Here is a 27129-nt window from a genome sequence, read left to right as displayed (position 1 = left end):
GAATCGAATCATACACACTTCAGTGTTCAGCAGTTCTTCTTAGCTAGATCTGGGCTATTCCTCACTTAGTGTGCTGGAAGTTGGACAGTGATGCTCAGAGTGTGTCTGCTGAGCCACAGAGTCTCTTTGGGGGTTTGCAAGCAGCAGATTCTGATTTTTGGAAAAATTATGTCTGTCTTGGTAACCAAGAGAGTCTGTTCTTTTGCCTTAGTACCGGCTTTACGCTGCTAGAAGCACATTGAAGTGAATATAGTTAAATCAAGCTCTGTCCTTGTGAAGCTATGTGTAATATTTATGTTACAGCATGATGAATATGTTGTAAATGGGTAATGTGATAAACTTGCCCTCTCTTGCAGACTAACATGTCAAAATCCCCTTTGTGCTGTGAGCATTTCTGTTTTATAGATTTTTTTTTTTTTTTTTAAATGGAGTGGCTGTTAGGTCATTTTCTCCATATGTCAAGCTTTTTATGTCTTTCTGTACCTTTTACAGGAAGCTGAAATGAAAGATACCTAGATTCTGGTGATCTTGTCACAGTTGCTCTCTTCTTTATTCTGACAGGTAAGCGTGCCAAACCAAATGTATAGAAAAATCTTATAAGTTACTCCTGCTGGGCTTCTCCTCCTTTTCTCCCTTTTTTCCTATAGTAAGTTTCTAAGAATTGATTTTTAAGCCACAGGAATTAATAAACCTGAGCTGGGTGTCAGAGGGTGTAACCTACTGACACAGCACAGAAGCTGGATGGGAGGGGGGCCCGCTGCTCTCTGCTCTTGCTAAAATAAAGTGGGCAATGTACAGTTATGGCCATGACTTCAATTATGCATGTTACTGGATTCTGCTAAGGTGTATGTTAATAAATAGGTGGTCAAAAGTTCTTGAAAAAACTGTTTGAATCTTAAAAAGAACAGGTTTTCCATCCTTGCTTTACAGTATTAGGTGGGTTACAAAAATGATCTCAGTAGAAGAATTTGCACCTTAACTGTAGTGAAGAAGGATGAGAGATTGTGTTAACTTTTATCATCATTAACTTTTATCATCACGCGTAACAGGTCTCTTCCTCTTCCTACTGAATACACTTTAAATATGAACTAGAAGGTTAAAATACTTCTTGTATTAGACATGTTAAAATTATTATTATTATTTTTGCTGAACAATTTTTTTAGTGAGTTCACTGGAGACTTCTTACACCTTTTTATGCAAAATAGTTTGTTAAAACTAGAATTATTTCATTGCCTTACAGTTCATTCATTACAGAATACGTAGAAACTTTAAACCCTGAAATCAGGAAACCAGAACAACAATGACAATGATATAAAATTAGGTTTACTTTGATAAAGCTTGATACTTCTGTATGAGCAAACTCATTTTATTTGAGATAAGAGAAACTGAAAGAGGGCCTTTCAGTTTCTGGCGTTGCTGCTACAAGTGTCTGCATATGTTAATGCACATTATGAATGCAGATCAAAGATAGGATAGTGAGTCATAAAAGTATCTTTGGATGAGCACTGAAAATATTAAAATTATGTAAAAAAAAAAAAAAAAAAAAGAAGCGTGGAAGGGCTTGCCATAAAGTGCACAGTGACTTTAAAGCCACTGTTCATCAGAAATATAAAGACCTCACCAGTGTAGGGCTGAACTACCTTTCAAACAAGTCTAAAACATAAAATAGTTACTCAAAACTAGGTGAAAAGACAACAACACAGTTTAAAATTTAGATGTGATAGTGCAAGGCCCTTGCTTATCTTTGTTTGCTTACCTTTTAAGAGTAAGAATCTTGTGTGTTTTATTTTTATTTTTATTTTTGCATTCTTTCCCATTTTTATTCATGGCAGTCACAATCACTGCAGATGTGAAAAGTAGTTATTCATGACTGAGCACGCTGTGCTGTCTCATAGAGAGCGCCAGCCGTGACAGTGATGTTTGATACAGTTTGTAAACATTCCTCTCCTCTTTACGTGCTTTGAGTAGTTATGGAAAGGGGAGTCCCAAGGTTCCGGTTCTGTATGCTTTTAATAGTGTTATGAGTATTTTATTAGTGTGTTGGTAAGAGCTGTGTTGCAGAAGGAGGGCGAGATGGTCTGACGGGCTGGTCCTCCTGCCTGGGCAGTGGCGATGCAGCTGCGGCACAGAGCAGACCCTGCATAGGACCAGCCTGACAGCAGGAGGCAAGCCACAACGGCAGGAAATGTGACTGTTCAGCATGCTGACAGTGTCTGGCAGCTGTAGGTTTGCGGTGGCAGCCCCTGTGAACTTATCTGTTGGGTGGAAAGTTAGCAGACGTTATGAAACCTCTTAGGAAACTCTGGAGAGGAGCTGGTGGCTCTCTTGACCCAAGGGAGGGATAGGAGAAAAGTCAAAGCTCTGAAGTAAAAATCAAAGCATATAAAGAAAAAATTAAACTCTGATGTGCTTCTACTACTGCACAAATGTGTGGCTGAGAAAGTGTGTGTGGAAGAAGAGCTTAGATTTGGTAAGATCTGGGGAAAATTTTTGAGATGAGGCAGCTTGTGAGGGCAAGTGTAAAAACACAGACAGACCAAATAATCATCTGTAGGAGAACTTGAGGCAGACATAAAATCTAATGGTGAATCTGTTTTTAATGCTCATTTTCTTGAAAAGTGTGAATTGAACAAAATGTTTTTATGAATTTTATAGCTTTTTATTAACGCCGAAGAGGAAGGCTTTTCTCATTCTCTCTGCCTTGTTCATTCCTGCAAGCAGCAGAGCAGAAATGGGTTCAGTAAATCTCATTAATGGTTATGTCCTGAAGGATTTGGTTCACATGATGGGCTTAATTATTTCTTCCTCCACACAGCGGCATTAAATGGTAAGAAAAGCTGCCTAGACATTGTTTTTCCCCTTATACTGAGGTGGAGGGATAGGCAGCTCTGGCAGCATCAATAGCAGTATTAGGAAATGAGCTTTCCATAGAAATTGTCAAGATTTGCAATACGCGTGGAAGTATTTCAACAGCAACATAGTTGGAAGTTAAGTAAAGTGAAAGGTTCTTCTCATGTGGTCACCCCAGCTCCCAGTTTTGTAGAAAAATAGAAGTGCTTTCAAGGATTGTGTTCCTGGGCATCACTGCTGTTCATTCATTGTTCATTCACTGTTCATTGCCGGATCATCCGGAAGAAGCGGCGGGTGATTGTTGTGGGGGACTCCCTGCTGCAGGGGATGGAGCAATCTATCTGCTGACCTGACCTCATGTCTAGAGAGGTTTGTGGCCTGCCAGGAGCTCATATGAGAGATGTCATGGAAAGACTGCCAAGGCTTGTCCACACTTCGGACTATTGCCCACTGCTGCTCTTCCATGTGGGCGCCAATGACACCAAGGGCAAACTGGAGACCATCAAGCAGGTTTTCAGAGCTCTGGGGATGGTGGTCAAGGGTCTGGGAGCCCAGGTCATCTTCTCCTCAATCCTGCCAGTGAGGGGGATGGATGAGAGGAGGAGGAGATGGACTTTCCAAGTTAACGACTGGCTGCGCCGCTGGTGTTGGCAACAGGGTTTTGGTTTCTATGACCATGGGACCCTGTTTGAAGATTGACAACTGCTGGGGAGAGATGGGATCCACCTCACGAGGCAGGGCACGCGGGTCTTTGCCAACAGGTTGGCCAACCTGGTAAGGAGGGCTTTAAACTAGGAAAGATGGGGGAAGGGGAGAGTTATAGTGCCAGGGTAGTTGGCAAAAGACAGCTCAAGTCAGGACGCCTCCAGCAGGTGAATGCAGCCAGGGAAGTGCGCATGGGATGTGGCTATGGAGGACCCTCTTGTACCCCTCCCGGGAAACCTGCATGCTCGATCACCTCCCTGAAATGCCTGTACACCAATGCACGCAGCATGGGGAACAAACAGGAAGAACTAGAGATGTGTGTGCGGTCGCAGGGCCGTGATCTCATTGCCATTACAGAGACATGGTGGGATAGCTCGCATGACTGGAGTGCTGTCATGGATGGCTACGTGCTTTTTAGGAAAGACAGGCCAGGAAAGCGAGGTGGTGGAGTTGCTCTTTATGTGAGAGAGCAACTGGAATGTATTGAGCTGTGCCTAGGGGTGGATGAAGAGCGAGTCGAGAGCTTATGGGTAAGGATTAAAGGGCAGGCTAGCATGGGTGACACTGTTGTGGGTGTTTACTACAGGCCACCTGATCAGGAAGAGGAAGTCGATGAGGCCTTCTACAGACAGCTGGAAGTAGCCTCACGATCCCAGGCCCTGGTTCTCATGGGGGACTTCAACCACCCCGATATCTGCTGGAAAGACAACACAGCTAGGCACAAACAGTCCCGGAGGTTCCTGCAGAGCATTGGTGACAACTTCTTGACACAGGTGGTGGAGGAGCCAACAAGGAGAGGTGTGCTGCTGGACCTCGTACTAACAAACAAAGAAGGACTGGTGGAAGATGTGAAGGTCGGGGGCAGCCTTGGCTGCAGTGACCATGAGATGGTGGAGTTCAGGATCCTGCGAGGAGGCAGCAGGGCACTAAGTAGGATCGCAACCCTGGACTTCAGGAGAGCAAACTTTGGCCTCTTCAGGGACCTACTTGGAGGAATCCCGTGGGTTAGGGCCCTAGAAGGAAGGGGCGTTCAAGAGAGCTGGTTAATATTCAAACATCACTTCCTCCGGGCTCAAGAGCGGAGCATCCCTATGAGTAGGAAGTCAAGCAAAGGAGGTAGGAGACCTGCATGGCTGAGTAAGAAGCTCCTGGCAAAACTCAACCAGAAGAAGGAAGTATACAGAAAGTGGAAAGGGGGACAGGCCACTTGGGAGGAATATAGGAACATTGTCAGAGTATGCAGGGATGTGACAAGGAAGGCTAAGGCCAGTTTGGAATTAAATCTGGCTAGAAATGTCAAGGACAGCAAGAAGGGCTTCTTCAAATACATCAGTAGCAAGAGGAAGACTAGGGAAAATGTGGGCCCTTTGCTGAATGGGGTGGGTGCCCTGGTGACGAAGGATGCAGAGAAGGCAGAGTTACTGAATGCCTTCTTTGCTTCAGTCTTTCCTGCTCAGGCCAGCCCTCAGGAACCCCAGACCCTGGAGGCAAGAGAGAAAGTCTGGAGAAAGGAAGACTTTCCCTTGGTCGAGGAGGATCGGGTTAGAGATCATTTAAGCAAACTTGACACCCACAAATCCATGGGCCCTGATGGGATGCACCCACGAGTGCTGAGGGAGCTGGCAGACATTATTGCTAAGCCACTCTCCATCATCTTTGAAAGGTCATGGAGAACAGGAGAGGTCCCTGAGGACTGGAAGAAAGCCAGTGTCACCCCAGTCTTCAAAAAGGGCAAGAAGGAGGACCCAGGGAACTACAGGCCAGTCAGCCTCACCTGCATCTCCGGAAAGGTGATGGAGCAGCTCATCCTGGAGGCCATCTCCAAGCATGTGGAGGAAAAGAAGGTGATCAGGAGTAGTCAGCATGTCTTCACCAAGGGGAAATCATGCTTAACCAATCTGATAGCCTTCTATGATGGAATGACTGGCTGGGTAGATGAGGGGAGAGCAGTGGATGTTGTCTACCTTGACTTCAGCAAGGCTTTTGACACTGTCTCCCATAACATCCTCATAGACAAGCTCAGGAAGTGTGGTTTAGATGAGTGGACAGTGAGGTGGATGGAGACCTGGCTGAATGGCAGAGCTCAGAGGGTTGTGATCAGTGGCACAGTCTAGTTGGAGGCCTGTAGCTAGTGGTGTCCCCCAGGGGTCATTACTGGGTCCAGTCTTGTTCAACTTCTTCATCAGTGACCTGGATGAAGGGACAGAGTGCACCCTCAGCAAGTTTGCCAATGATACAAAACTGGGAGGAGTGGCTGATACACCAGAGGGCTGTGCTGCCATTCAGAGAGACCTGGACAGGCTGGAGAGGTGGGCGGAGAGGAACCTCATGAAGTTCAACAGCGGGAAGTGCAGGGTCTTGCACCTGGGGAGGAATAACCCCATGCACCAGTACAGGTTGGGGGTTGACCTGCTGTAAAGCAGTTCTGCAGAGAAGGACCTGGGAGTGCTGGTGGACACCAAGTTAAGCATGAGGCAGCAATGTGCCCTTGTGGCCAAGAAGGCCAATGGTATCCTGGGGTGCATGAGGAAGAGTGTTGCCAGCAGGTCGAGGGAGGTGATCCTCCCCCTCTCCTCAGCCCTGGTGAGGCCACATCTGGAGTACTGCGTCCAGTTCTGGGCTCCCCAGTACAAGAGGGATGTGGCACTACTGGAGCAAGTCCAGCGAAGGGCTACCAAGATGATTAGGGGACTGGAGCATCTCTCTCATGAGGAAAGGCTGAGAGAGCTGGGCCTGTTTAGCCTGGAGAAGAGAAGGCTGAGAGGAGATCTTATCAACGTGTACAAGTATCTGAAGGGAGGGTGTCAAGAGGATGGGACCAGACTCTTTTCAGTGGTGCCCAGCGACAGGACGCGAGGCAACGGGCACAAACTGAAACACAGACAATTCCATCTGAACAATTCCATCTGAATTCCATCATGAGGAAAAACCTCTTCACTGTGAGGGTGACAGAGCACTGGACCAGGTTGCCCAGAGAGGTTGTGGAGTCTCCTTCTCTGGAGATATTCAAAACACGCCTGGACGCGATCCTGTGCAGTGTGTTCTAGGTGACCCTGCTTGAGCAGGGGGTTGGACAAGATGATCTCCAGAGGTCCCTTCCAACCTCAACCATTCTGTGATTCTGTAATTTGTCCCTGTTAGCTGTGGAGATGACCTAGCAGAGAAATCAAGGACTGCATAAATATGCCCTAAAAGTAGGACATTAAGAAGAATCTTCCTGGTGGTTCTGGTGAGGACAAATGCATGTAACCACTGATTTTTCAAATTGAGTTCAAATTGATTTCAAATTTAAGTTTTTGGGTAAGAGATGCTACACTGAGAAACAACAGGTTAAGAGAAAAGTAAGGGAGGAATTTCATTTGGCGTTCTGGTATGTTAATACTTATGCCTCAGCGCACGTATCTTCTCCTAAAATATTTATTTGGGTGTTTCAGTTATTTAACACAGAGATCAAAAATGCATTACCAGACAATGTAACAAAGGAGAGTTTAAGTGAGGGAGTGGCATATAGGGAAAAAAACACGTTTATGGGGTATAAATACCAAAATATTGTATGACTAAAATTTTTAGGTAATTACCATGGAGGGTAATTTTTTCCAAATTTCATACAAGTGATCTAGTTTTCTAGTATTTTCTCCCACAGAATAAAAGTGCTTTATTGAATAATTGAGTATCAGCAGTCGCATTTTACAGAAGCCGATCAAGGGAGCAGCAGGACAATAGACTAACTTTTCCAAAGCCTCAATACTTTAAACATGCTGTTTTTCTTTATTTTTTTCAGTCTCCTAAGCTACATCTGTACTTCTAGATAAAACAGGACCAGGAACTGTCATTGCCTGGCACCAGGTTTTGCTGTGGGTTGGTTAACATGGTGTGTGTGCACTCTTTCTGCTTCTTGCAGATGTATTCTTTTAAGTTTTTTGCATTTTCCTGGATGAATTCTCTAACAGTAGGCTTCAGTATGCTGTTATCTTCTGAATTATAGTATGTCTGTATGATAACCAGTGGATTTTAATTGGAGTTCATCAGATTGCCAGATTTATATAGATTTCTTTCCTGCCACCTAGGCTGTGGTCTCAGCTTCCCGTTACGCAGGCAAACATTAATACTGCCTTGGAAAAAAGTGGTTCTGCCCTTTCCGTTGCCCTGGCTGTTGTATTCTGGCCCTCTGCCATCTTCCTCCTTCTGCCTGTACAAACATTTGCATAGTGATCCAGTTCAGAGAGTGATGGATGCTGAAAGTAACCCTCCAGAAGGAAAAAGTTGATCTGTAACCTGGATCAGTTCTTTGCTCTGCTTCACTGTGTGTGTTAGTGCAAAGATTAAAGCAGCCTGGGGGCAAGGATGAAGTGGTCAGAGGTGCCAGGGAGGGCAGGATTGCTTCTCTTGGAGGCACTGCTGGCTAATGCTGGCTTTAAGGTAACACTGCAAAATGTGTCTTTAATCCATCGAATTGCAAATTACTCACTGGGGTTGGTCTTCCATTCAGACTTTCTGCCACGTGATGTTTTCTGCATAACTGCAGAGAGATGTGAAATGCACAGCACAGAGGATTGCACCCCCATTGTGTGTCTTAAATTCCTTCTGAAATGCGTTTCTGCTTTAATATTGGTATTATTAGAAAAGCAACGCTTTAGCTTCTCCAACATTTTAACTGAGTAACATGGAGAGCTGATTCTTGAGCTGATATATATAATCCAGAATAAAGCCGGAGAATCTGACTGTTAGGACTTCTGGCAGGTCTTACACAAAGCAAAATCCCTTTTCTGAATAGTTTTTCTTCAAAGTTAATAATTAAATACCTCTTTCTAGCAGTTCCTATTATTCTAACATCAAACTTTTCTCACAGCCTGGTTGATGGCATTAGCCACCCAATAACAATGCCACCTCTGTACCTGAGAAATTCCCACAGGTACATTCTTAACTCGTCTGACAGCAGCGGTCTAGAAGACTTCTCCCTCCAGCCAACAGGACTGTTATTGTACAAATGAATGTTTATATAAAAATAGATTGTTCTTATTGTGACCAGGAGCCAGTGACCTGTGAATTTGAAACCCTGCACTGAGATCTAGCCCTGTTGGCCTTGGAGAAGACATTTGATGTGTGTGCCTCAACTGTGTTTTAGAGAGAGGAAAGCTATTGAGGTTATTAACTATTTTGATTAGTCTGAAATAGACATTCATGTGAGACCCAAGCCTACATTCACATGGTAACAAAAACCAAAATCTCCATGAGGTCAAGGAAGGAGGTATACAATCCTTAAATGCTCTTTATGGTGATTTCCATATGAAAATTTAGTTTTGGTGTTAGGGCTGTATTTCCTTCTGTCTCTCCGTGTGTTAAACTTTCCCACTACAAGGGGGAGCATTCGATACAGCTGCAGCATCGTTCCACTCTCTGCAGCGTCCGGTGCGGAGGTGGCCGTGGGACCGTGGCAGTTCCCAGGCCACTGCAGGGGCTGAGCGCGTGGCGTGGAGCGTGGTCCGGGGCCCTGGGAGCCTCAGCTCTGCTGTCGCCCTTCTCCTGAGAGAGGAGCTCCTGCAGCAGCGATGGCCAGAGAAATGCTCCAGAAGAGCAGGATCTCTGTGCACCTCGCTGTTAGCGTCTGTTGGTTTTTAGGATACGTGACTCTTGGGGTTGTTCCATGAAAAGTGGACAAACACTCCTGCGTTCATGATATTTGCCGAGGCTGTTATAGAGTACAATAGGGAGGGGACTTTATGTGAGACAGATGTTTTTACATAGGCTTTTGTGTCTATGTGTTTGGTTTTGCTCCATATTTATAATTAAGAAATGAGATAAGAGGGTTCATTACTTTTCAGGATAAGTAAAATAACACATAGCCTTAATTAAGTTGAAGGCTTTAATTATTTTTTGTTTACATTATTTTTGTAGTGTGAGTATTTGTATCTTATTTACATCTGGTTAAGATATCCTTCCAATATGTGTCCATATCAAAGATACTTTAATCCCTTTAGTAAATATCAAGTTTATAATAATGAAGATAGTTGAAAATAAGTTTTGAGGTGTACGTTAAATGGATTCTGTTCATATAATGCTAACCAACCATAAGGCTCAAAACATTGAACCGTCTGTTGCTACTCTTGCTTTTCCTTGCCTTATGAGCATGCATTCACCTGAGCATGTCGTTCAGACATAGAGCTCTGGGGTCTGAATTTCTTGCCTTTTGATAACTTGTGCAGTATTTTAATTCCATGCTTTTATAGGGTGCTCTTAGTCTCTCTCTCTCTCTCTCATTTTATTTTATTTTATTTATTCTTTTTTTGATAAGAAAACGACATTTCAGTGGTCACAGTACTTGCCAGTGGTCACAGTACTTGCCAGTGGTCACAGTACTTGCCAGTGGTCACAGTACTTGCCAATGTGTTTTAATTATTTATTCACAGCCTGTTTTCAACTCCCCTTAACAGTGGGGTGGTAACACATAACAAGATGACAAATTCCTACAGATTTCGTGAAAGCAGGGCAAAGACTTGCTTCTTTTGGGTCTGTTGGCCTCAGCCTTGTAACTTGGTGATCACCAAACAGGCAGAGAAACCCCTGGCTGGTCCAGGCTCTCACACGGTGGCAAAGGGCAGGTGCCTAGGGAAAAAGAGAAAACCAGGGCAAGCACTTACTGGTACTATTACTGTTTCCTTTTCCAGCTATTCTGTGGCCTTCCTATGTCAAAAAGGTGTGTGTTTAAATTGGGCAGAGCTCATGCTTTCATGGTTTGCCGGGGGTTGGGGGTATAGCAGGGCCCAGGAAGGCTATGGGTGGGAAGCAGGGCCACTGTGTTGGAGGAAGGGACTCAGATGCACCAGGAATGGACGCTATTCAGGGATGGAAAATCCTCACGGAGGACCTGAGGTGGAGCAAAGATCGTTGTAGCGGTAACTGCTGTTGTGAGATGACTTCCAAAATCTTTGGAAATCAGTTTTCCTTCATTCCGCTATTTACAGGGAAACTGGCACTTCTCTGTACTGAAAACACACTGATGTATCGTCGTTCCTATAAAATACAGTCAACTTCACTGTAGGAAGTTAGGCTTTATTGTGTTTTTAACAAAATTAAATCAGGAATTCCAAATAGTCATATTGGCAAAAAACTAATCCCTGTTTCAGGCGTATAACGTCCTTTAGAACGAAGGAATTATGTTCTTCTGGCTGGGAGTTAGGAGCCTGGGTGCTGTATTTTCTTCTGCTAGTTACCAGCTGTAGGAGCATGGGTTATTCAGGCAACCTGCCTTCATTTTCATCAATTAATAATATCAATTATGGAAGTATCTTTGGAATATAATTTTCTAAGATAGCACTGATGGGGCATAGGCTTTTTTTTGTTGTTTGCTATTGTAGATAGAGTCTTTCATTATTTATTACTTGTCCATTTTGCTGTCTGCATTCCAGAAAATTAGGTGACGTATGGCTTGTTGACACTTTCCCAAGGAATTTTTTTGTCCCACCGTTTATAAAACTTAGGTGCTTGATACCTGGGAGTCAGTGCTTCAGCTAACAATTCCCTTTGTTATTCCACAGTGAGATATTTTAAGATTTTAAGTTTTTGCATGAAAATCTACTTGTCAAAACCTTGGGAATTTTTTTTCCTAATCCAGCTCTTTATTTGTATGCTGTATAATTGCAGTTTACTGCTGCCTGTCAGAGGAGTTGGATCCTTTGCCCTGGAACATATTGCTCTCTCAGATGGCTTCGGGATGAGACAGTGTGTGTGATGTTCTTAATGTCTTTTTCCTCCTGCCCACTGGCCAATATCTCTTTTGCTCTTAAATACTGTGTATCGACCTACAATATTTTGGCTTCATGTTTTAGTATTGGTAGATAAATTAGGAAGCCGTTGAAATGCTTATGCTTTTTATTGACTTTAGGTGCTTTGGGGAGCCGCATTAATCTACAGTTCAGCGAAGCAGTAAGAAAATGAAATACTCCCTCAAGAGTTTTCTTTTGTAAATAGTCTTTTATTAAGCTGCTGTGAACTGGCACGCTCTCAGATTTTTAAATGCCCTGGTTTTGTCTTCATTAGTAATCATAGCTGAGGGTAATAACACTGAAGTCCAAGGTTGGGTAACAAATGGAATTGTCCTTTGTCAGAAATAACAATAGGGTTTGTTGATGGGAGACACCCGAGTGCTTTGGAAATTCTTGTCTTCGACCTCCTCGAGTTGGAAGCCACTGCCTGTTGTCTGGTGTAAACACTGGCTGCAACACAGAGCCCCTTTAAAATGATGAATTGCAGTGATAGCCTTTTATGCCTGTTCTGTAACCATTTTAGTATACAAGACTGGACAATGTAGAGGAATGAGTAATCTGGTTGCGATATTTATTTGGCTCAAATTGAATCATGAAACACAATGGTAGAAAGTGTTCTGTTGGTCCCTGCTTTTGTGTGGGGATCCAGTTGTGAGACCATTGTGCAAAATACTATTTAGAGATCTCGGTACAGTCACCTGGTATATGAATGACCTTGGCAAAGTCAATTCATCCTTCTGTACTTTAATTCTGTTTTAGTATCTTTTTAATGTGGGCTGACAATGAAATTGGTGGGCTTTTTTTTTTTTTTTTTTTTTAACCTGTGTGTTGTGTGTGTTTTGTTTTGTTTTTTTTTTTAATTAGAAAGCAGAAGAAGGGAGGAACCTCTTTTGGAAGGTTTTGATTTTTCATTGAGGACGTAAAGAAAAAAAAATTTACATTTTTCTGGCCTCTAAAAACTGCAAAAGTATTTTGTTATCAAGCACTGCAAAGTTCACGGTGGTCCTTTTAATTTTTCCAATTTAAAAATTCTTTTTTTTTTTTTCAATTTTTCCAAAGAATAATTTTATTGGTCGTTTTCAATTCCTGGAGAAGCTTTTAATTTGTGAGACGAGTCTTTTGCTGTTTAGTTGAAAAACCTGAAAGGAAAATGTTCTACTGTTGTTACTGTGAGATCTTACATGATGCAATAGACATCTGAATTCAAATGTCGTTACTTTGGAAGTAGAAATATTTTTTAATCTGTGGTATAGATTAGGCTAAAAATAAAGTCATTTTTAAAATCTGTATTTGAGTTTTCAGTAGTGTCAGTGCTAAATGATGTTATATGAACCACAAACCCCAAAGGAGCATCTGCATCAGTCTAGCAGCCTGTAGTACATCATTTTTTGTTGTTGATTCTGCTGTATGAAAATACTATCTTTTGTTGAAGCCTTAGCTATACAGTTTCTCAATGTACAGAATGATGTTAGTTTAGCGCGTATATGAATCCCCTGAAGTGTCTTTTTGCACTGGGAGAAGTACCCTTCAAAGAGAGATCTAGTTCTAAGTACAGTTTATGACAGTGCTATTTAGGAGAGAACCTGGTAATTATGCTGCATTTTTCTCTGGATCCTTTGGAAGGTTGGATGTGTCTGGGAGGAAAGGTCATCTTTCCTTTTATTCCTCCTCTTACTTCTCCTACCCCTCCTTCCTTTCTATAGTTACTTGCTAGGCAGATTTATTTCCATTACACTCTGCCTATCCATACAAATGACAGGAGGAAATATGAGGAAGACAAAACTTACAACTTCATTGTTAAATGCATGTTACTTCTAAGAAAACAAACAAAACTTGCAGCTGATTCATTTCTGAAACTCAGCTATAATTTATCTTTTTCTGCTTTGTATTGGTAGGGTAAAAGACTTGAACATGCCTCGAAGCCCAACGTCAAGTGAAGATGAAATGGCACAGAGCTTTTCAGACTATTCTGTTGAATCTGAATCAGACAGCTCCAAAGAAGAAACTATTTATGATACAATTAGAGCTACCGCAGCAAAGCCAAGCAGCAGAATGGAAGACAGTCAGAGCAATATGTTAGTGATTCGAATCATAATACCTGATCTACAGCAAACGGTAAGGGATATTGCATTACCATTAAAAAAAAAAAAAGTCTTAAAAGGATGAGCTTTGCTGGTTTCAATCAGCAGCCGATCTGTCCTATTTTCTTACTTAAAAAAAAAAAAAAAGTTAAAATTCATGTCCTGTGTTCTTTTAGTGTTTACATTTTGTACGTCAGTGGTACATCAGACTGACTCCCTAAATTTAAGGCATCATCACTGCGAAGAGAGTGTATTTAGTATGTTAATTTGATGAAAGCTGTGACCGTAAAGCAAAGTATCTGTCTGATCTGTATTCAGAGGCATTTGATTGGATAGAAAAAGGAGAATTTGAGAACTAAATTCTCATTAGAATTTGGGTGTTGAAAGCAAAAATCACATTTAATCTCCAAGAAAACCTCATATATGTGTAACCCCCCCAATCTCCTCTATTTTCTCTTTTCATGATGTAGCTTGTGATTGACACTAAACTGGGCTCTGGGAGGAGTTCATCAAAATCTCTCTCCCTTTACCATGTTGGTACCCCTTCTCTGTCATCAACCTGCAAAAAGATATCCTTGTTAGATAGCTGATAACCTTTAGAGCATAAAGAGGAGGAAAGAAAAATGGAAATAAATCTTTCCTTCCTCTCTTGCCTCTATGCCTTTACTATACCATGCTGCTTTTCAGACTGCCACCCAATGATATCAACACACAGTTTGGAGGAAGAAGAAAGCATGGCATTGTATTATTCCACAATTTTTACAGTGAAATGAAATCATTTTGTTCTTCCCCATCTCCTCTTCACTTCCTCTTATATTGGAAACATTTTAGAGATGTTAAAGTGAACATTTCCTCTGTTTTCTCTAGAGGAATCATTTGTAAGCTAACTTGTGGACCAATGGCTATATACCCCACCCCTAAGTCTATTGGATGAAAATGGAGAATTTTCAACAAAAGACTTAATCACTCTCTGTCTTACAGAAACTAATTAAACAGACTTTTTGTGTGCTTAGAGTTGTCTGATTAATTGGAGTATGTGATAATAAAAAGATTTTTTTTGAACAAAAATAAATCTTTAGTGTTCCTTTTGTAGCAAAAATCTACAGTCCAGATTCCTCACTGTCTCTAGCAAGATGCTGTTAAGATGCATTTCTTGTATGGTTGAATGAGTAAAATTCATTATTTGAAAAGTAAGGAGAACAAAGTTGAAAAAGTTTGCTATTGTAGTTCTGTAAGTAAAAGAATCATTGTCCTCTACAAATGTTACAATAGGAATAATGTTCTCATCCTAGAACAGGTCTTGGGAATTATTTACTGATGTTATCTAGAACTCAGATTGTCCAAGTTTATGATTAGTTATCTGAATTAGCCTGGGCCGCCTTGAATGCTGCTGTCTGGATTTTCAGTTGATGGTAGTCATCAGACTCTTGATTTGAAAGATGATTATAAAAACCCATTCTGTTTATGGATGTGTGCTGCATCCTTTTGTGCTGCCATTTAAGATCTACATCATACTGTGCTGCCATTGAAGGTCTATTTCAGCTGAAACTTTCTTTCTTTTTAATTAAGTTCATTTTTAGAGTGGTAGAGATGGCCTGTCTAAAGGCTGACAAGAACTGTTTTGATAGTGTGGCCTTAGGTGTGGTTGTAGAGCTCCTTTTTTAAAGCCGAATCCACACGGTGTTGCAGAAATTCACATGTCTGTGCTGGAGCTGGGAGTATCTTTCCAATTCTTATATTTAAAAGCTCATTGAGATGAGGCTTGAACCTGTTCCTACTGAAATTATAGTGGCATTCTGTTAGTTCATGTGGTATGAGGAAGAGATGATACGGGACCTGAGCCAGACAGGGAGGCTTCAGAGGGCAGAGCAGGACTGTGGTTGCTGTGAGGACTTTCATTAGGTCTTGGCTGAAGCAGTCATCACCTTTGGTGATGACATTTCAACGTGGGCCGAAAGGAGCACTGTTGTACATCTTAAATTTAGAAGTATTTTGCCTCTAATCAAGTCCTGGGTCAAGACAGGGTCTGTCTTGACATGGTTAGGGTGTTTTTGATGATCATAGCAGCATGCTGCATCTTTGACTGTGTTCACTGCTCAGTGAACAAACCCAGTAAAACAGAAGGATGAGCTTTACTTACTAGTTTTATTCTGCTGTTAGAAAAGGAGAGATATTAGCTTCCTGAAGACCTCTCATTTCATTACTCTATTTCTTCTTGAAACAATTATTTTGTGAAAATTCATTTTCTGCAGGAAATGAAATAAAATATATATTTTAGGGTTAGGGTTTCATTTGTTCATTTTTATTGCTTTACTTTTCAGTAATCTTTTTTTCCTTTTCAATAAAGTCTTAATGAAAAGTAACTCAATTGTTTAGGACAGTTCTATACCAGATAATCTATTTCTGATATAATTCATCAGTCTTACAAGCTCCTGTGCAAAAAAGTGAAATCTAGATTCAGTTTTACAAAAAGGAAGACTGATAGATTAAATGCAGTGTAGCAAAGCTAGAAGATCATAGTTCATGAGCTGTGTTATAGCTACAAGTCAAATCCAACATACACCCCATTTGCTGTATAATTATAATTAATTAAACATAAAAGGTGTTTTAAAATTAGGTTGTTTAATCAAAGGAGAATGAAATTGTGTCAAATTACTTTTTCATTTCTATTCTTTATTGTTTTTAAGAATTCTGATCAAGAATATATTAGTTTAAAAGAAGGCAAGTTCAGGGTTCTAAATAAACTAAACTCACTGTGAAGCTGTAAATATAGCTAAACTCACTGGAGAGAAAAGTTTGCTCATCTACAGTGACTGTGGTGTAAATCACCTTTATTTCATTGTATGTATAAAATCAAGCAGCAAGCATCATAGGGTAGAATGTGCTGCTATAGAAGACTTTATAAAGTATCACTTACTGTAGGAAATTTGACTTATTGTCCTTTTTTTCTGACCTGAAACTTTAAAGATGTTAATCAGCTGCAGTGGCTTAAATATTATATGCCTTGTCAAGCTCATATGAAGCTCTTATGAAGACTAATTTTTCAGTTCTTATGTCAATTCTTTCTTGTCTCCTTTTTAGTTCAGATGATAATCCAATGTATTAAAACAATACTGTGTAGAAAGAGTCATTTCTTAGTGCCTTTGTTCATCATTGTATTGTGCTAAGTGTCATCCTTAGCACAGGAGAATATTTGAACAAGCAGTTAAAAGATTGCCTGAAATCATAAAAATTACCAAGCCCCTGATATTCACAAACACATGTGCATAGAACAGTGACTAAAAAAGTGGTGTTATGCAGCATTTAATTTCCTGATTTATTAAGCCGGGAGGCTTAGCATTGATAGATCCTTTATGGAAGCAGGACACAAGTGTATCTTTTGACCTAAAACTTATTTGTACTATACCTGGCACAGAAGCCTTGGACTTGGCAATGGCCCCTAATCGTTGCTGTTAAATCACAGTAACAAGTTTATCCTCTCTCAGCAGTGGTGGCCTCTCTCTGTTGGTGCAGAGGATACAGAGTGAGCGGGTCTGAACCGCTCTTCTGTGCTCAAAACTAATCCTGCTAAGCAAAGAGACCTTTTTTCCTTCATATTTGGAAACTGCTGGTGTGCTGTTTGCTTCATCTAGTGAGATGTATGACTTTGTATCTTGTGCTTGAAGTGGTATCTAAAAGTCAGTATCTCAAAAGATCCCCAAATCCCACAGTGGTGACACAGGGTTGGTGGCTGGTGAAGCAGAAGGGTGATAGGACTGTGCACCAAGGTGGTTCGAGGTTTCTCAGCAGGGTAGGCAAAATTCAATTGTGAATTTTGAAGGAGAATGCCCCATGCCTGGGGCAGCAAAGATTGATGTCGTGGTGTCAGCAGAACCTATTTGTGACCCATCTGCATCTTTCCTTCTCCATAAGCAAAGTTGGCGGTTGACAGCCCCCAGTTGCCCAAGACAACTGCCTACCTTGTGCCAAAAAGCCACTGTGTCTGCATGTGGTGTCGAATGTCTTCTGGGCATGGAGGACCAAGGGAGCTAACTGTTCAGCACTGTCCTCTGGGAGGCATGCAATGTGCGTTGGATGTCTCGTGAGACCTGTCTGGACCGAGTCCAGGATAAGTCTTCTCTGAGTCGTATCTCTGTCCTTTCTCAGTTCATGTAGTAACATACTATGAGTGATTTCCTCTATAACTGAAAGTAGTGTGATTCCTCTGCAGTAGCTGTTGTTAAGAAAATCTCCTTTACATGATATTCTGACAATGATATATTTTCTATGTTTAGAGGAACTCTCTAAATGCCACACTTCATGAACAGATCTGTCAGGCAAGTTTTATTTGGAATGTTTTTAGAATTTTGTTATCAACACATTGCTGTTGCTCTGCTCTTTTGTTTTGTCCTGTGCTTAGGCGCTCCCTCAGGATTATGTTTCAAATCAAAATGTTCAGATTCACATGTTTTATTGAATTCTGATGTTGAGATGGGATTGGGTCTGCTGAAGACTTCTTTGAAATACTTTCTGCCCATCTGTTTTGCTGCTCCACTTCAGTTGTGAGCATTTACTGACCCTTTTTTTTTTTTGATTTAATATTGGAATTCCCAAGACTGAAAAATCTTGTTTGATAACTGGCAACTTGGTAAAGCAATAGCTTAAGTTTTAACTGCTTTTCAATTTTCCTCTACTGCTTGCTGTATACACTTTTGTATCCTTTGTTATACTTTACTTTTTCCAGTATTCATTGGCCTTTAGAATTAAGAATCTTTTCCTTTCCATGCTTTTCTTGCCTAGATAAGACACTTTTTTAGTTCATGCAATTTTTGTTTTATGAAGGTAGCAACCCTGTTGTCACAACTGCAGTTTGAGTCACATTCTAGCGTAGGAAGCCCCCATTTTTATTTGTTTCCAGTCTATGCTGCCTCTGCTGCCCCAGATCTATTCCAGAACCTCCTTTGGAGCTTCTCACAGGTGTATTATTCTGTGTCCAGTTGTGTGACTGATTGTCCTTTGCTGCTTTGCATCATCTTCCTTCTCTTTATCTTCAGTTTGACGATGGAAGCACTGCGGGTGCTCCTGACATCTCTTCTGCCCTGCATTTGGATGGGTGATCTGACTTGCCTGCTGATTCCAGAGTGGCCAGGCTGAGATTTTTGACCTGTCATCTCATGCATTCAGTGTTTTCTGTATGCTTTGATGAAGGAAAGTAGTGCCTCCAAGAATTAAGATGAACACCAAGCACAAATCAAAATGAACGCCTTGCCTTTTTTTTTTCTTTTTTTTTTTTGATGATGCCCAACCCTCATCTGCATTTTCCACTTTTTCTTTGTCACATCCTTGATACTGATGTCTCCTATCAAAAGGGATCACTTGTATGTTGGTATTCTGATGATCACATTTTGGAGGCATCTGTATAAGCCTTTTCTCAATGATTCCTGTGTCACAGCATGGTTCTGTATGATTGACATCTTCATGAACCTGATGAAAAAGATGTTTTGGTTGATTAGATTTTGAATGCATAAATGCTATTCCTCGGAGATTCTGTGTCATGAACATTATTCCCATTGAATTAATATTTTCCTTTTAGCTGGAGTGGGTGAGCTATATTTTTCCCTTACTTCCAGTGTTATTGTTGCACTTAGCAACTTACTCTCACCAATGCCTAGGAGTGCAAGACTGGAATTTACTGTTTTTCTCATGATCCATATTTAAAATCCAGTTCTCACATTTCAGCAAGCAATGTTGATTGCGGTATTGCTGCTAGACTTTGACTCCTAGTGGCCCGTTGTGGTTTTGACAGTGTTCTTTGAGCCACTCTTTTTTTTTTTTTATTCTTATTTGAATAGGTCTGTTTCATTTTTTTTTTTTTTATAGTGTAGGTAGCTAGCCTTAAAGGCAAACTATCCCATTTTGTCTGTGCTTAGGATGCAACAAAAAGGTGGAATAGATATCACACTTGTAATTTCCAGATATATTTTTATTCAAGTTTCATATGTATTTCTTTAGTTCTTTGCTACAAAACGAGACCTATTTTCTGTTTTTTATTAATGGTTCATTGAAGGTATCCTGCTGCAAGAAGCTCTCTAGCTTTTCTTGACTCAGCTGCTGCCTTATTTTCCTGTGGTCACCACAGTTACGGAGATGTTGCACTTAACAGGAGGATAGTCTCTTCCATTGCCTTGACTCGTGCTGCTCAGCTGAACAAATAAATGATCCTGAAGAAAGGAGGAGGTACTCAAGAGTGCAAATATGGCCCTATCTCAGATGGGCTGCCAAGAAGTTTTACCAAAGAATGACCTTGACTCGATTCAGAATACGTGTCACGCTTGCCTTTTGTCATGAAATTAAACTTTGATCCTAGGCTTTTTGCCTTTTGTTCCCATTATACAGGCTGACACAAGGAAAAAATAATCCAGCTGCTTAATGTCTGTCTGTGTGTTGCTGTATGAAACCGCAGCAGCTGTTTCAGTGCAGCGAATGGAGAGCAGGCTCCCGTCTGCCTGCCGAACCGTTGATTCCCTCAGGCAGGAGGTAGATTCGAGTTTGATGTCGGGGTTCTTGCTGTTCCACTATTGGCAATATACCTTGGTACATCATGGAGAATAGTTTTCAGCAGGGTTTAGGAACTAATGCCCAGCCAAGTACTGACTAGCTATGTGTGAGATATCAAAGAGAGGAATCCCCTTCTCTTGTGCACTTCTTTGGTGGCTGCATTTGCAGACTCATCCTTTACGTACAGATTATTTAGGTGTGAATGCATCTCCACAGACCAGATGTGCTTGTAAAATCCTTCCTCCTGTACTCCAGCACCTCCTCTGATCTGTTTCTTTTGTCCCCCCCTGCATAAATATTCCATCACCGGAGGAGCAGGCGTGTGATCACTGTGGGCGCTCCTCTCCTGTCCTTGGCAAGCTTGCTCTGCTTTTACTGGTTGTGTAAACCTTCATGTCCCACTGCAGAATGTCTCCCCATTACAGCTTTCTAAATATACATACAACTGTAAAAGGGACATTTTGGTCAGATTGTGAATATCAGATTCATTTGTAAAAGACCATGAGCTCTTTGGGCAAGAGGCTTATTGTTTTCTATATTGTGTCAGTTTTAGTGCTGGACTAATAAAATAATTAAAACATGCATTTGTCTGTACTAAGCTAACTATAATAGTGTATTAGCTTTGGATTAATGATGAAAAAGTATTTTTTTTAAAGAATAATTTGTCAAAGAAGGTATGGAGGAGAAGAGTTTGTTTAAAAAAAAAAAAAAATTCTGGGGTTGTAAGTACGAAAGCAAGGGCAGAATTTTGTCATTCTGCAGCGTGCAGGATAATTGTATTCTGATGTAAAAGGCAATGCCTCCCCCCAGTTAGAACTAGAGAAAAAGCTGCCAGAAGAGTGTGGAATTTGAAGGCAGTCATTAGATATGGACCTAGCGCTGGAAAAGTTTTCAAAGGTTGGACAGCGAAGAAAAGAGCATCAAATAAGCCAGTTTGTAGCAAAAGAGGCAAAGTGATGCTTGCGGAGGAGAGTAGTAATTGCAGATTAGAAAATGGCCTGACATTTGAAAGGAAATGAAAACCATTTTAGTGTAAATAAAAATTAGTTAGAATCTATTTTAATTAAGAAGCTGCTTTGTATTCCTAAATACAAACGAGGCAGAATTTGGGGAATGCCTTTGCATGGGAAACTTTTTAATAGAAAAATCAATTTGAAAATTTTTTTTAACTTAAAGGAACATAAAATACAGATTATTATAACTTTTTTGACTGCAAGTTGAGAACTTGACATGTCACATCACAAAAGCAAGTAGCACATCATAAAAGCAGGTACTACATATATTCGCAAGATATTCACAGAGAAATCACGAAGAATCACAAAGCGTGCAAATTCTTCTGTATATTTGTCCTGTATCATACAGAAGAATGATTTAAGGAATTTTACGACTTAAATTGGAATTTCTTGCATCCCTCTGCCTATGTAGCCATGAACCTTGATTATGAAGAAACAACAAACAGAATAACATTTTTCCGCATGAAAGAAGTTTGTTAGCTTAGATATGTCCAATGCAACAGTTCTTATTTTTCAGACATCTCACTAGCTTCATGCCCTCTGAGTAAGGGCTATGGGATTTATTTGTGGAATTACAGAGAAATACTGACATTATCTTCCTGCCCAGAGCCACTGTCCTGGAACAGTAAGAAGTCTGTCTTGTGAACAACCCATTCTACTCTTCTGTTTTGGCATTTTCTGCAGTTGTTTGTTTCCTTTTTTAATGTTCTCTTTTGCAAAATCTAGAGTGATATGTAGATGACTTAACACACTTGCATCCTCTGTCCTTGTGGCTGTAGGAATGCAAATATGAAGAATTAGATGTAGGAAGATGTGCATCTAGTGAGTTCTTGTTTCTGTCTTAACTAAAGCACTCTGTGTATGGACCTGGCTGTGATTCAGCTGAGGTTTCCTCATGGTAGAAAGCATGGCAGAAGGTGTAGGACTAGTCTACATGATGGAGAGCCTAACTGTGGTGGTCTCTCTCTTGGGACATCTGCCTGATTAATCTGGACCAGGAGAGAAGCAGGATAGGGGAGGTGTTCCAGAGGCAAACTGGTGTTTAAAAAAAAAAAAAAAAAGGCGTTATGCAATATTTCATTAGTCCTTCTTATCCTCTTGTTCAGCAGCTGCCTGTGAGAAAGAGGTAAGAGCCTCCCTTTATGTCCTGTTTGGGTTCACAGAAAGTGTAAATAACCACTTTTCTCACTAGTTTGATTTAGCATTTTGGTAGGAAATTGATTTGTTTTTAACTCATTGATACCAGTTCAGTATAAATTATCAATAGGTATTGGTAATTAGGTAAATAGGATCAACATTTATTAAAATAAGTGCATTTTTGGTTCTTGTGAATCACTAGAAAAGCTAGGAATGTGAAAAGCTTTAGTTCAAGGTGTTTCCGCATTTATATTGCTGTTGAGGACTCTATAAAATATTTTAGCTAGTGTGGTAGAAATGCAATAGTGATACTGTTATCAGATAGCTGATTTTAAAACAAGCCTTAGACCTACTACACTAAAAGAATTCCTCACCAAGATTTCAGTCCGATCAAGGTGGTTAAGCTCTTATGACCTGGTCGCGTGTGTTACATGAATGTGACAATGTCAGGCTTGTGCAAAATGAAACATTTCAGAGCACAAATATTGTGCATTACTGATGCAAAGTGTATAAACACTATATAAAGATTTTTTTTCTTTTGAAATATACTCTGAAGAAATTTTAAAATTATTTATAAATTTGCTGTTTTAGCAGATCTTTGAGAATTAGGTATGTGCACCATTATCTGCAATATTTGCACCTAATCAAAAACAGATAGAAAATGAGAATAGACTGAACAAAACACAGCATGCTGCATTCTCAAGGTTCATTAAAAAAAATTAGACTTAGTCAAACAGCGAACAGGAGTTAGTGTTCCGTATTGTTCAAATCAAAGCAGTCTAAAACCAGTCCAAAAATAATCTGTTTCACATAGTAATTTCACATAAGACTTGGGGAAAAAATATAATTAAAAAATTATTGTTGCTTTTCCCCCCTTCTTAATAGCACTTCTTACAGTCTTTCAGGATGTATGGGTAATGACATGTCCCTTCATAACATGCTACTGTATACGGCATGTGGACGTTCATCTCATAACATACCTTGTAACTGGCAACTTTTTGTGTTGCTGAAAACTACTTATTAAAATAAACAGAAATTTGAATCAATGCAAGAGCCATGTGGCGAGTGAGATATGGAACTGAAGTAACGCAGGGAATTAGAACTGGCTGCCCTGGCTGCTGAGGGGGTGTCTGAACAGCCAGGCTGCTCTGGAATGAGGAGATGGTCCACGCATCCTTCCTGCCTCCCTCTCTCCTTCCTGCTACTTTGTTAAAAACAACAACAACAACAACAACAGAAACCCACAAAAAAAAACGTTTTCACAAAACACTCTGAAATTTAAGGAATGTAATGAGAATGAAAACTGTTTCCTAGTCAACATTAATTGCAACTAAATCTAATATATCCCTTGAACACATCTTTAAGACCACAAAGAATTAAAGCTACCTGTTATTTCCTAGATCACAGCATCTCCTGAGCATGTTGTAATGAAAGTTTGAAACCAATAACATAAACATTGAGGAGGTTATAAAATGAGCACAGAAGAAAAGAATAGGCCGTTGGGGGAAGGAGAGGCAGGACAGGCAGGAAGGAACGGCTGCGAGCGGAGCAGGAGTGGTCCACACCAGCAGAGTGGAGGCTGGTAGTGGCCAGGGTGATGCAGTGCTGAATTAAACCACCTGAGGAGGAAGGGGAAACGTAGCAGCAGAGCAAGCAGGGTGCTTCTGGGAGTCTGCAGCTGCAGTCTCTGCTGTTATTCGTCGGCGTCTCCAGCTGCCATTTCCTTGCCCGGTGCTCCCTCTTCCCTTGCGCATCCCTAAATATCTTACGATCAGTACTTGAGCTGTATCTGAAAAACAGCAGTTCATGCAGGAACCTGTGAAAGGCAAACTGAGTTGCATTTTTAATAATTCATGCCTCAGATATAGTAGAGCTGGACAGGACCCAATATTCATGAGCCTACTGTGCTTATTCGGTAAAAGCCTGCATGAGATGATATCATGGCAGCTTCGGTGGTGCGGTTTCCAGCTAGGCGGCAGCGATGAATAGGGGATGTCTCATTATCAGGGTCCACTGATAGTCCTCCTGTCTGAGGATTAATTCACAGAAACAGAGCCAGACTCCTCAGCTTGAATATGTCATGTTATCCAAAACTGGCTCATTGACTCAGTGTTTGGTCAATTAAAAACAGTTGTCATTTGAAAGTTCTTCACGTCCTTTAGAATCTGGTTGTGCTTTTCACTGTTGATGATATGTCTTCGTGTCATCAACACTGGGCTGGAATGAATTTTCTAGGCTTTCAGGTCCTCTGCTGCTTCATGTCATATAGTTCCTTTCTTAAAATTATCCTATCCTAGGATAAACGTAGCTTCAGTTGAGTTAGGTCTCTTGCCTGAATACTTGTTTTGTGGAGCTGTGGCAGGTCACACATCAGAACAGCCTCGAATCAAGTGGCTGCGTAAACATCTTGTAACATCCCTTTCACTTGGCTTTTCTAAGAGGTTTAGCGTAAAGACGCTGTCTCTGAGAAAGAATATGCTCTCTGATGTCTGCGGAAGGACTTGAAATGTCCTCTGTTTTCATAGTGCTTGTGCATTGGCTATTATAGAGGAATAAGTGTCCGAAATGTAGTTTTGTTGATGCGTGTTTGTCATGGAATATGTAGATTTATTAAATATATACTAAATTTGTAAATTTTAGAATGTAAGATACTGTTTAAATGTTTTTTCATTGTTTTACATGTTTTTTTTTTTTATCATTTCTCTTTGCAGAAATGCATTAGATTTAACCCTGAAGCTTCAGTATGGGTTGCAAAGCAACGAATTTTGTGCACTTTGAATCAGAGTTTGAAAGATGTCTTGAATTATGGACTGTTCCAGCCTGCAAGCAATGGTAGAGATGGAAAATTTTTGGATGAGGAACGGCTTCTTAGGGAATACCCACAGCCAGTGAATAAGGGAGTTCCTTCCTTAGAGGTATTTTTTAGCTCTAATATCTGAAACATTTATATTCTTTTGGTACAAATTATATTGTAAGCTGTATTTGAGGCTTCTGCATGTACAGGAATTGCATTTGGGAAGTAGTGATCAGCAAGCGTGAACTTGAACTCTTGCTCACAGATATGCTGGTGTTTGCCTGATGGAGTTATTTCGTTTGTTATTCCTGTAAAGGTTGCAAAGAATTGGACTCTCTGGGAAATTGTGTTTTAGGGTTTTCCTCTGCTGAAGGGCAAGGGAGACATATCTCAGGAGAACAATCAGTGATTTAATACGGAAATGTTTCAAAGTGAGCTTTTGGGGCCCTGACTTGGTTTACAAGAGTAGGGTAGAAATTGCTACCTTTACTTCCTCCCAAAAGAGAAGATCTTTGTCTCAGCTAAGCCACCCTCCCCCCACCCTCATCTACAACTGTCTCCTGGGAAAGGAATAAGGGAAGAGAAAGTGTGTGTATGTATGAAATAGTCACCTGTCTCCAAATTTTCCTGTCTTCGTTGTGCAAGCAGAGAGGCTATGCAACTGCGGCATAAACTGTGCAGAAGTCCCGTAGCACTCGGCAGGCACAGAGCAGAGCTAGATCGCTTTGAGCCACACGGTGTAGCAGGAAGTTGGGTGCAAGACTAGTACCGATTAATTTTGGTATTGCTTGTATGGTGGTACGTCGCCCAGTAATAATCTGCAGATAATAGATTTACCCCAGTATAACACAGATCAAAGTAAGAAAAAACAGGGTTGAGAGAAAGTTTTGAGTCTGAGCATTTCTAGTGGATTATTTCTGAGAGTCACTGATGTCCATATTATAGCCATAAGCAAATTAAATAACCACCTTATTTTTTTGTGTCATATTTGTTACAGAATTCTGTTTCACTGATGTTCACTGTTGGCTAGCAAAATTCATTGCGCGTACAGGATTGCAATTCAAGGGTTAAAAGCGTTCAGCTGCAAAGCTGATACTAAAGCCTCATGCAATGCAGTCTCCTTATCCACCAAATGTGTTGCATTCTATGAATTCTGCCTAGTAAACAGAGGTTTATTTTTGGCTTTGTTCATAACCTATAATTACTAGCTTAGAGAAAACTCTAGTGTGCTCACAACTACAGTAGACTCTTAGTGAAACAGGAATATTGTAAAAGCAAATACTTTAGAACAGGGATGGAATAAATACAGAATTTTAAAATATTTTTCATTTTCCTGTATCATTAGAAAGAATTATGGGCCAAATGGTGAGAAGGCTTTGTCCCAAGAGGCACTCGAAGTGCTTCCCCTTCCCTTTGCCAGCTGTTACCTGTAGGTCTGGGGAGTGCATCCCACCTGCTGGAAAAGTTTGCAGTGTGGAGGGTGGGATTGCAGCAGATTGTCTCTCTGGGGGAGAGGAGGAGTGAGCATCCTCGAAGAAGTTATTTGCTGTATTTATTCTGATGGAGCAGCGTGTGTACTGTACGTGCTGTTGCATATGCCCCCGTGCTGCAGCGAGGCGTTGCATCCCCCTGCTGTGCAGGAGGTGCCCCCCGAGGAGCACGAGAGGGACGGGGTAGGGCACGGGGACAGGCCCGGCGGCAGAGCCTCTGCTAAATCAAAGCCAGGGAATCCAAGAGGAGCCTTTAGCTTTCTGATTGGCTGCAAATGGGGATATATTAGATAACAACAGTAAATTATAACTATGTAAAACCCATGAGTTTACCATAGATCTTTCTGTTCTAGCAGAGTGCAAAGTAGCAAAGTGCTCAGCATAAAATGTTGAATGAGTTTCAGCCAAAGAAGAGGCAGAGGCAGTCCTATGAACCTCATTCACAGGGCTGTTCTGTGAAACGTTAGAGGAGAGCTGTTTCCATCTGTAAGCTCTGCCTGTTTGGATTAAGGGGTTTTTCAGGAATCCTTCCCTCTCCGCCCCCTGAATTTCAGACATGCTAAGCTGATATTTTGAAATACTTTTTTTTTTTAATTTAACATGCCTTTCCAGTTCTTCTTTCTGTTTGAGACTAGAAATGAAAGTGCAGGCATACCCTTAGGGAAAAAGCTCTTTTCACAGTAATTCTTGCTTATTTGTGTAGATTCTAGAGGCTGAACTTATTTCCCATACAGCTCCACCGAGTTCAGTATATTTATA

General features: G+C 40.9%; 1 protein-coding gene across 1 annotated transcript in view; it reads left to right on the top strand.

Moving 5' to 3' along the window:
* Window positions 1–504: 504 nt before the first annotated feature.
* SHANK2 (SH3 and multiple ankyrin repeat domains 2) overlaps window positions 505–27129 on the top strand; it is a 328166-nt gene continuing 301541 nt past the window's right edge. The window contains exons 1-3 of the mRNA XM_067296273.1: window positions 505–561; window positions 13214–13433; window positions 24798–25001. Of these exons, the coding sequence (XP_067152374.1) occupies window positions 13230–13433; window positions 24798–25001 (408 nt within the window). The 5' untranslated portion in view covers window positions 505–561; window positions 13214–13229. The remainder of the gene's footprint in view (window positions 562–13213; window positions 13434–24797; window positions 25002–27129) is intronic.

Source organism: Apteryx mantelli, chromosome 4 (assembly GCF_036417845.1).
Source record: "Apteryx mantelli isolate bAptMan1 chromosome 4, bAptMan1.hap1, whole genome shotgun sequence".
NCBI lineage: Eukaryota > Metazoa > Chordata > Aves > Apterygiformes > Apterygidae > Apteryx > Apteryx mantelli.
Note: the sequence above shows the minus strand (reverse complement) of the source record. Positions and strands in the feature narration are given on the sequence as shown.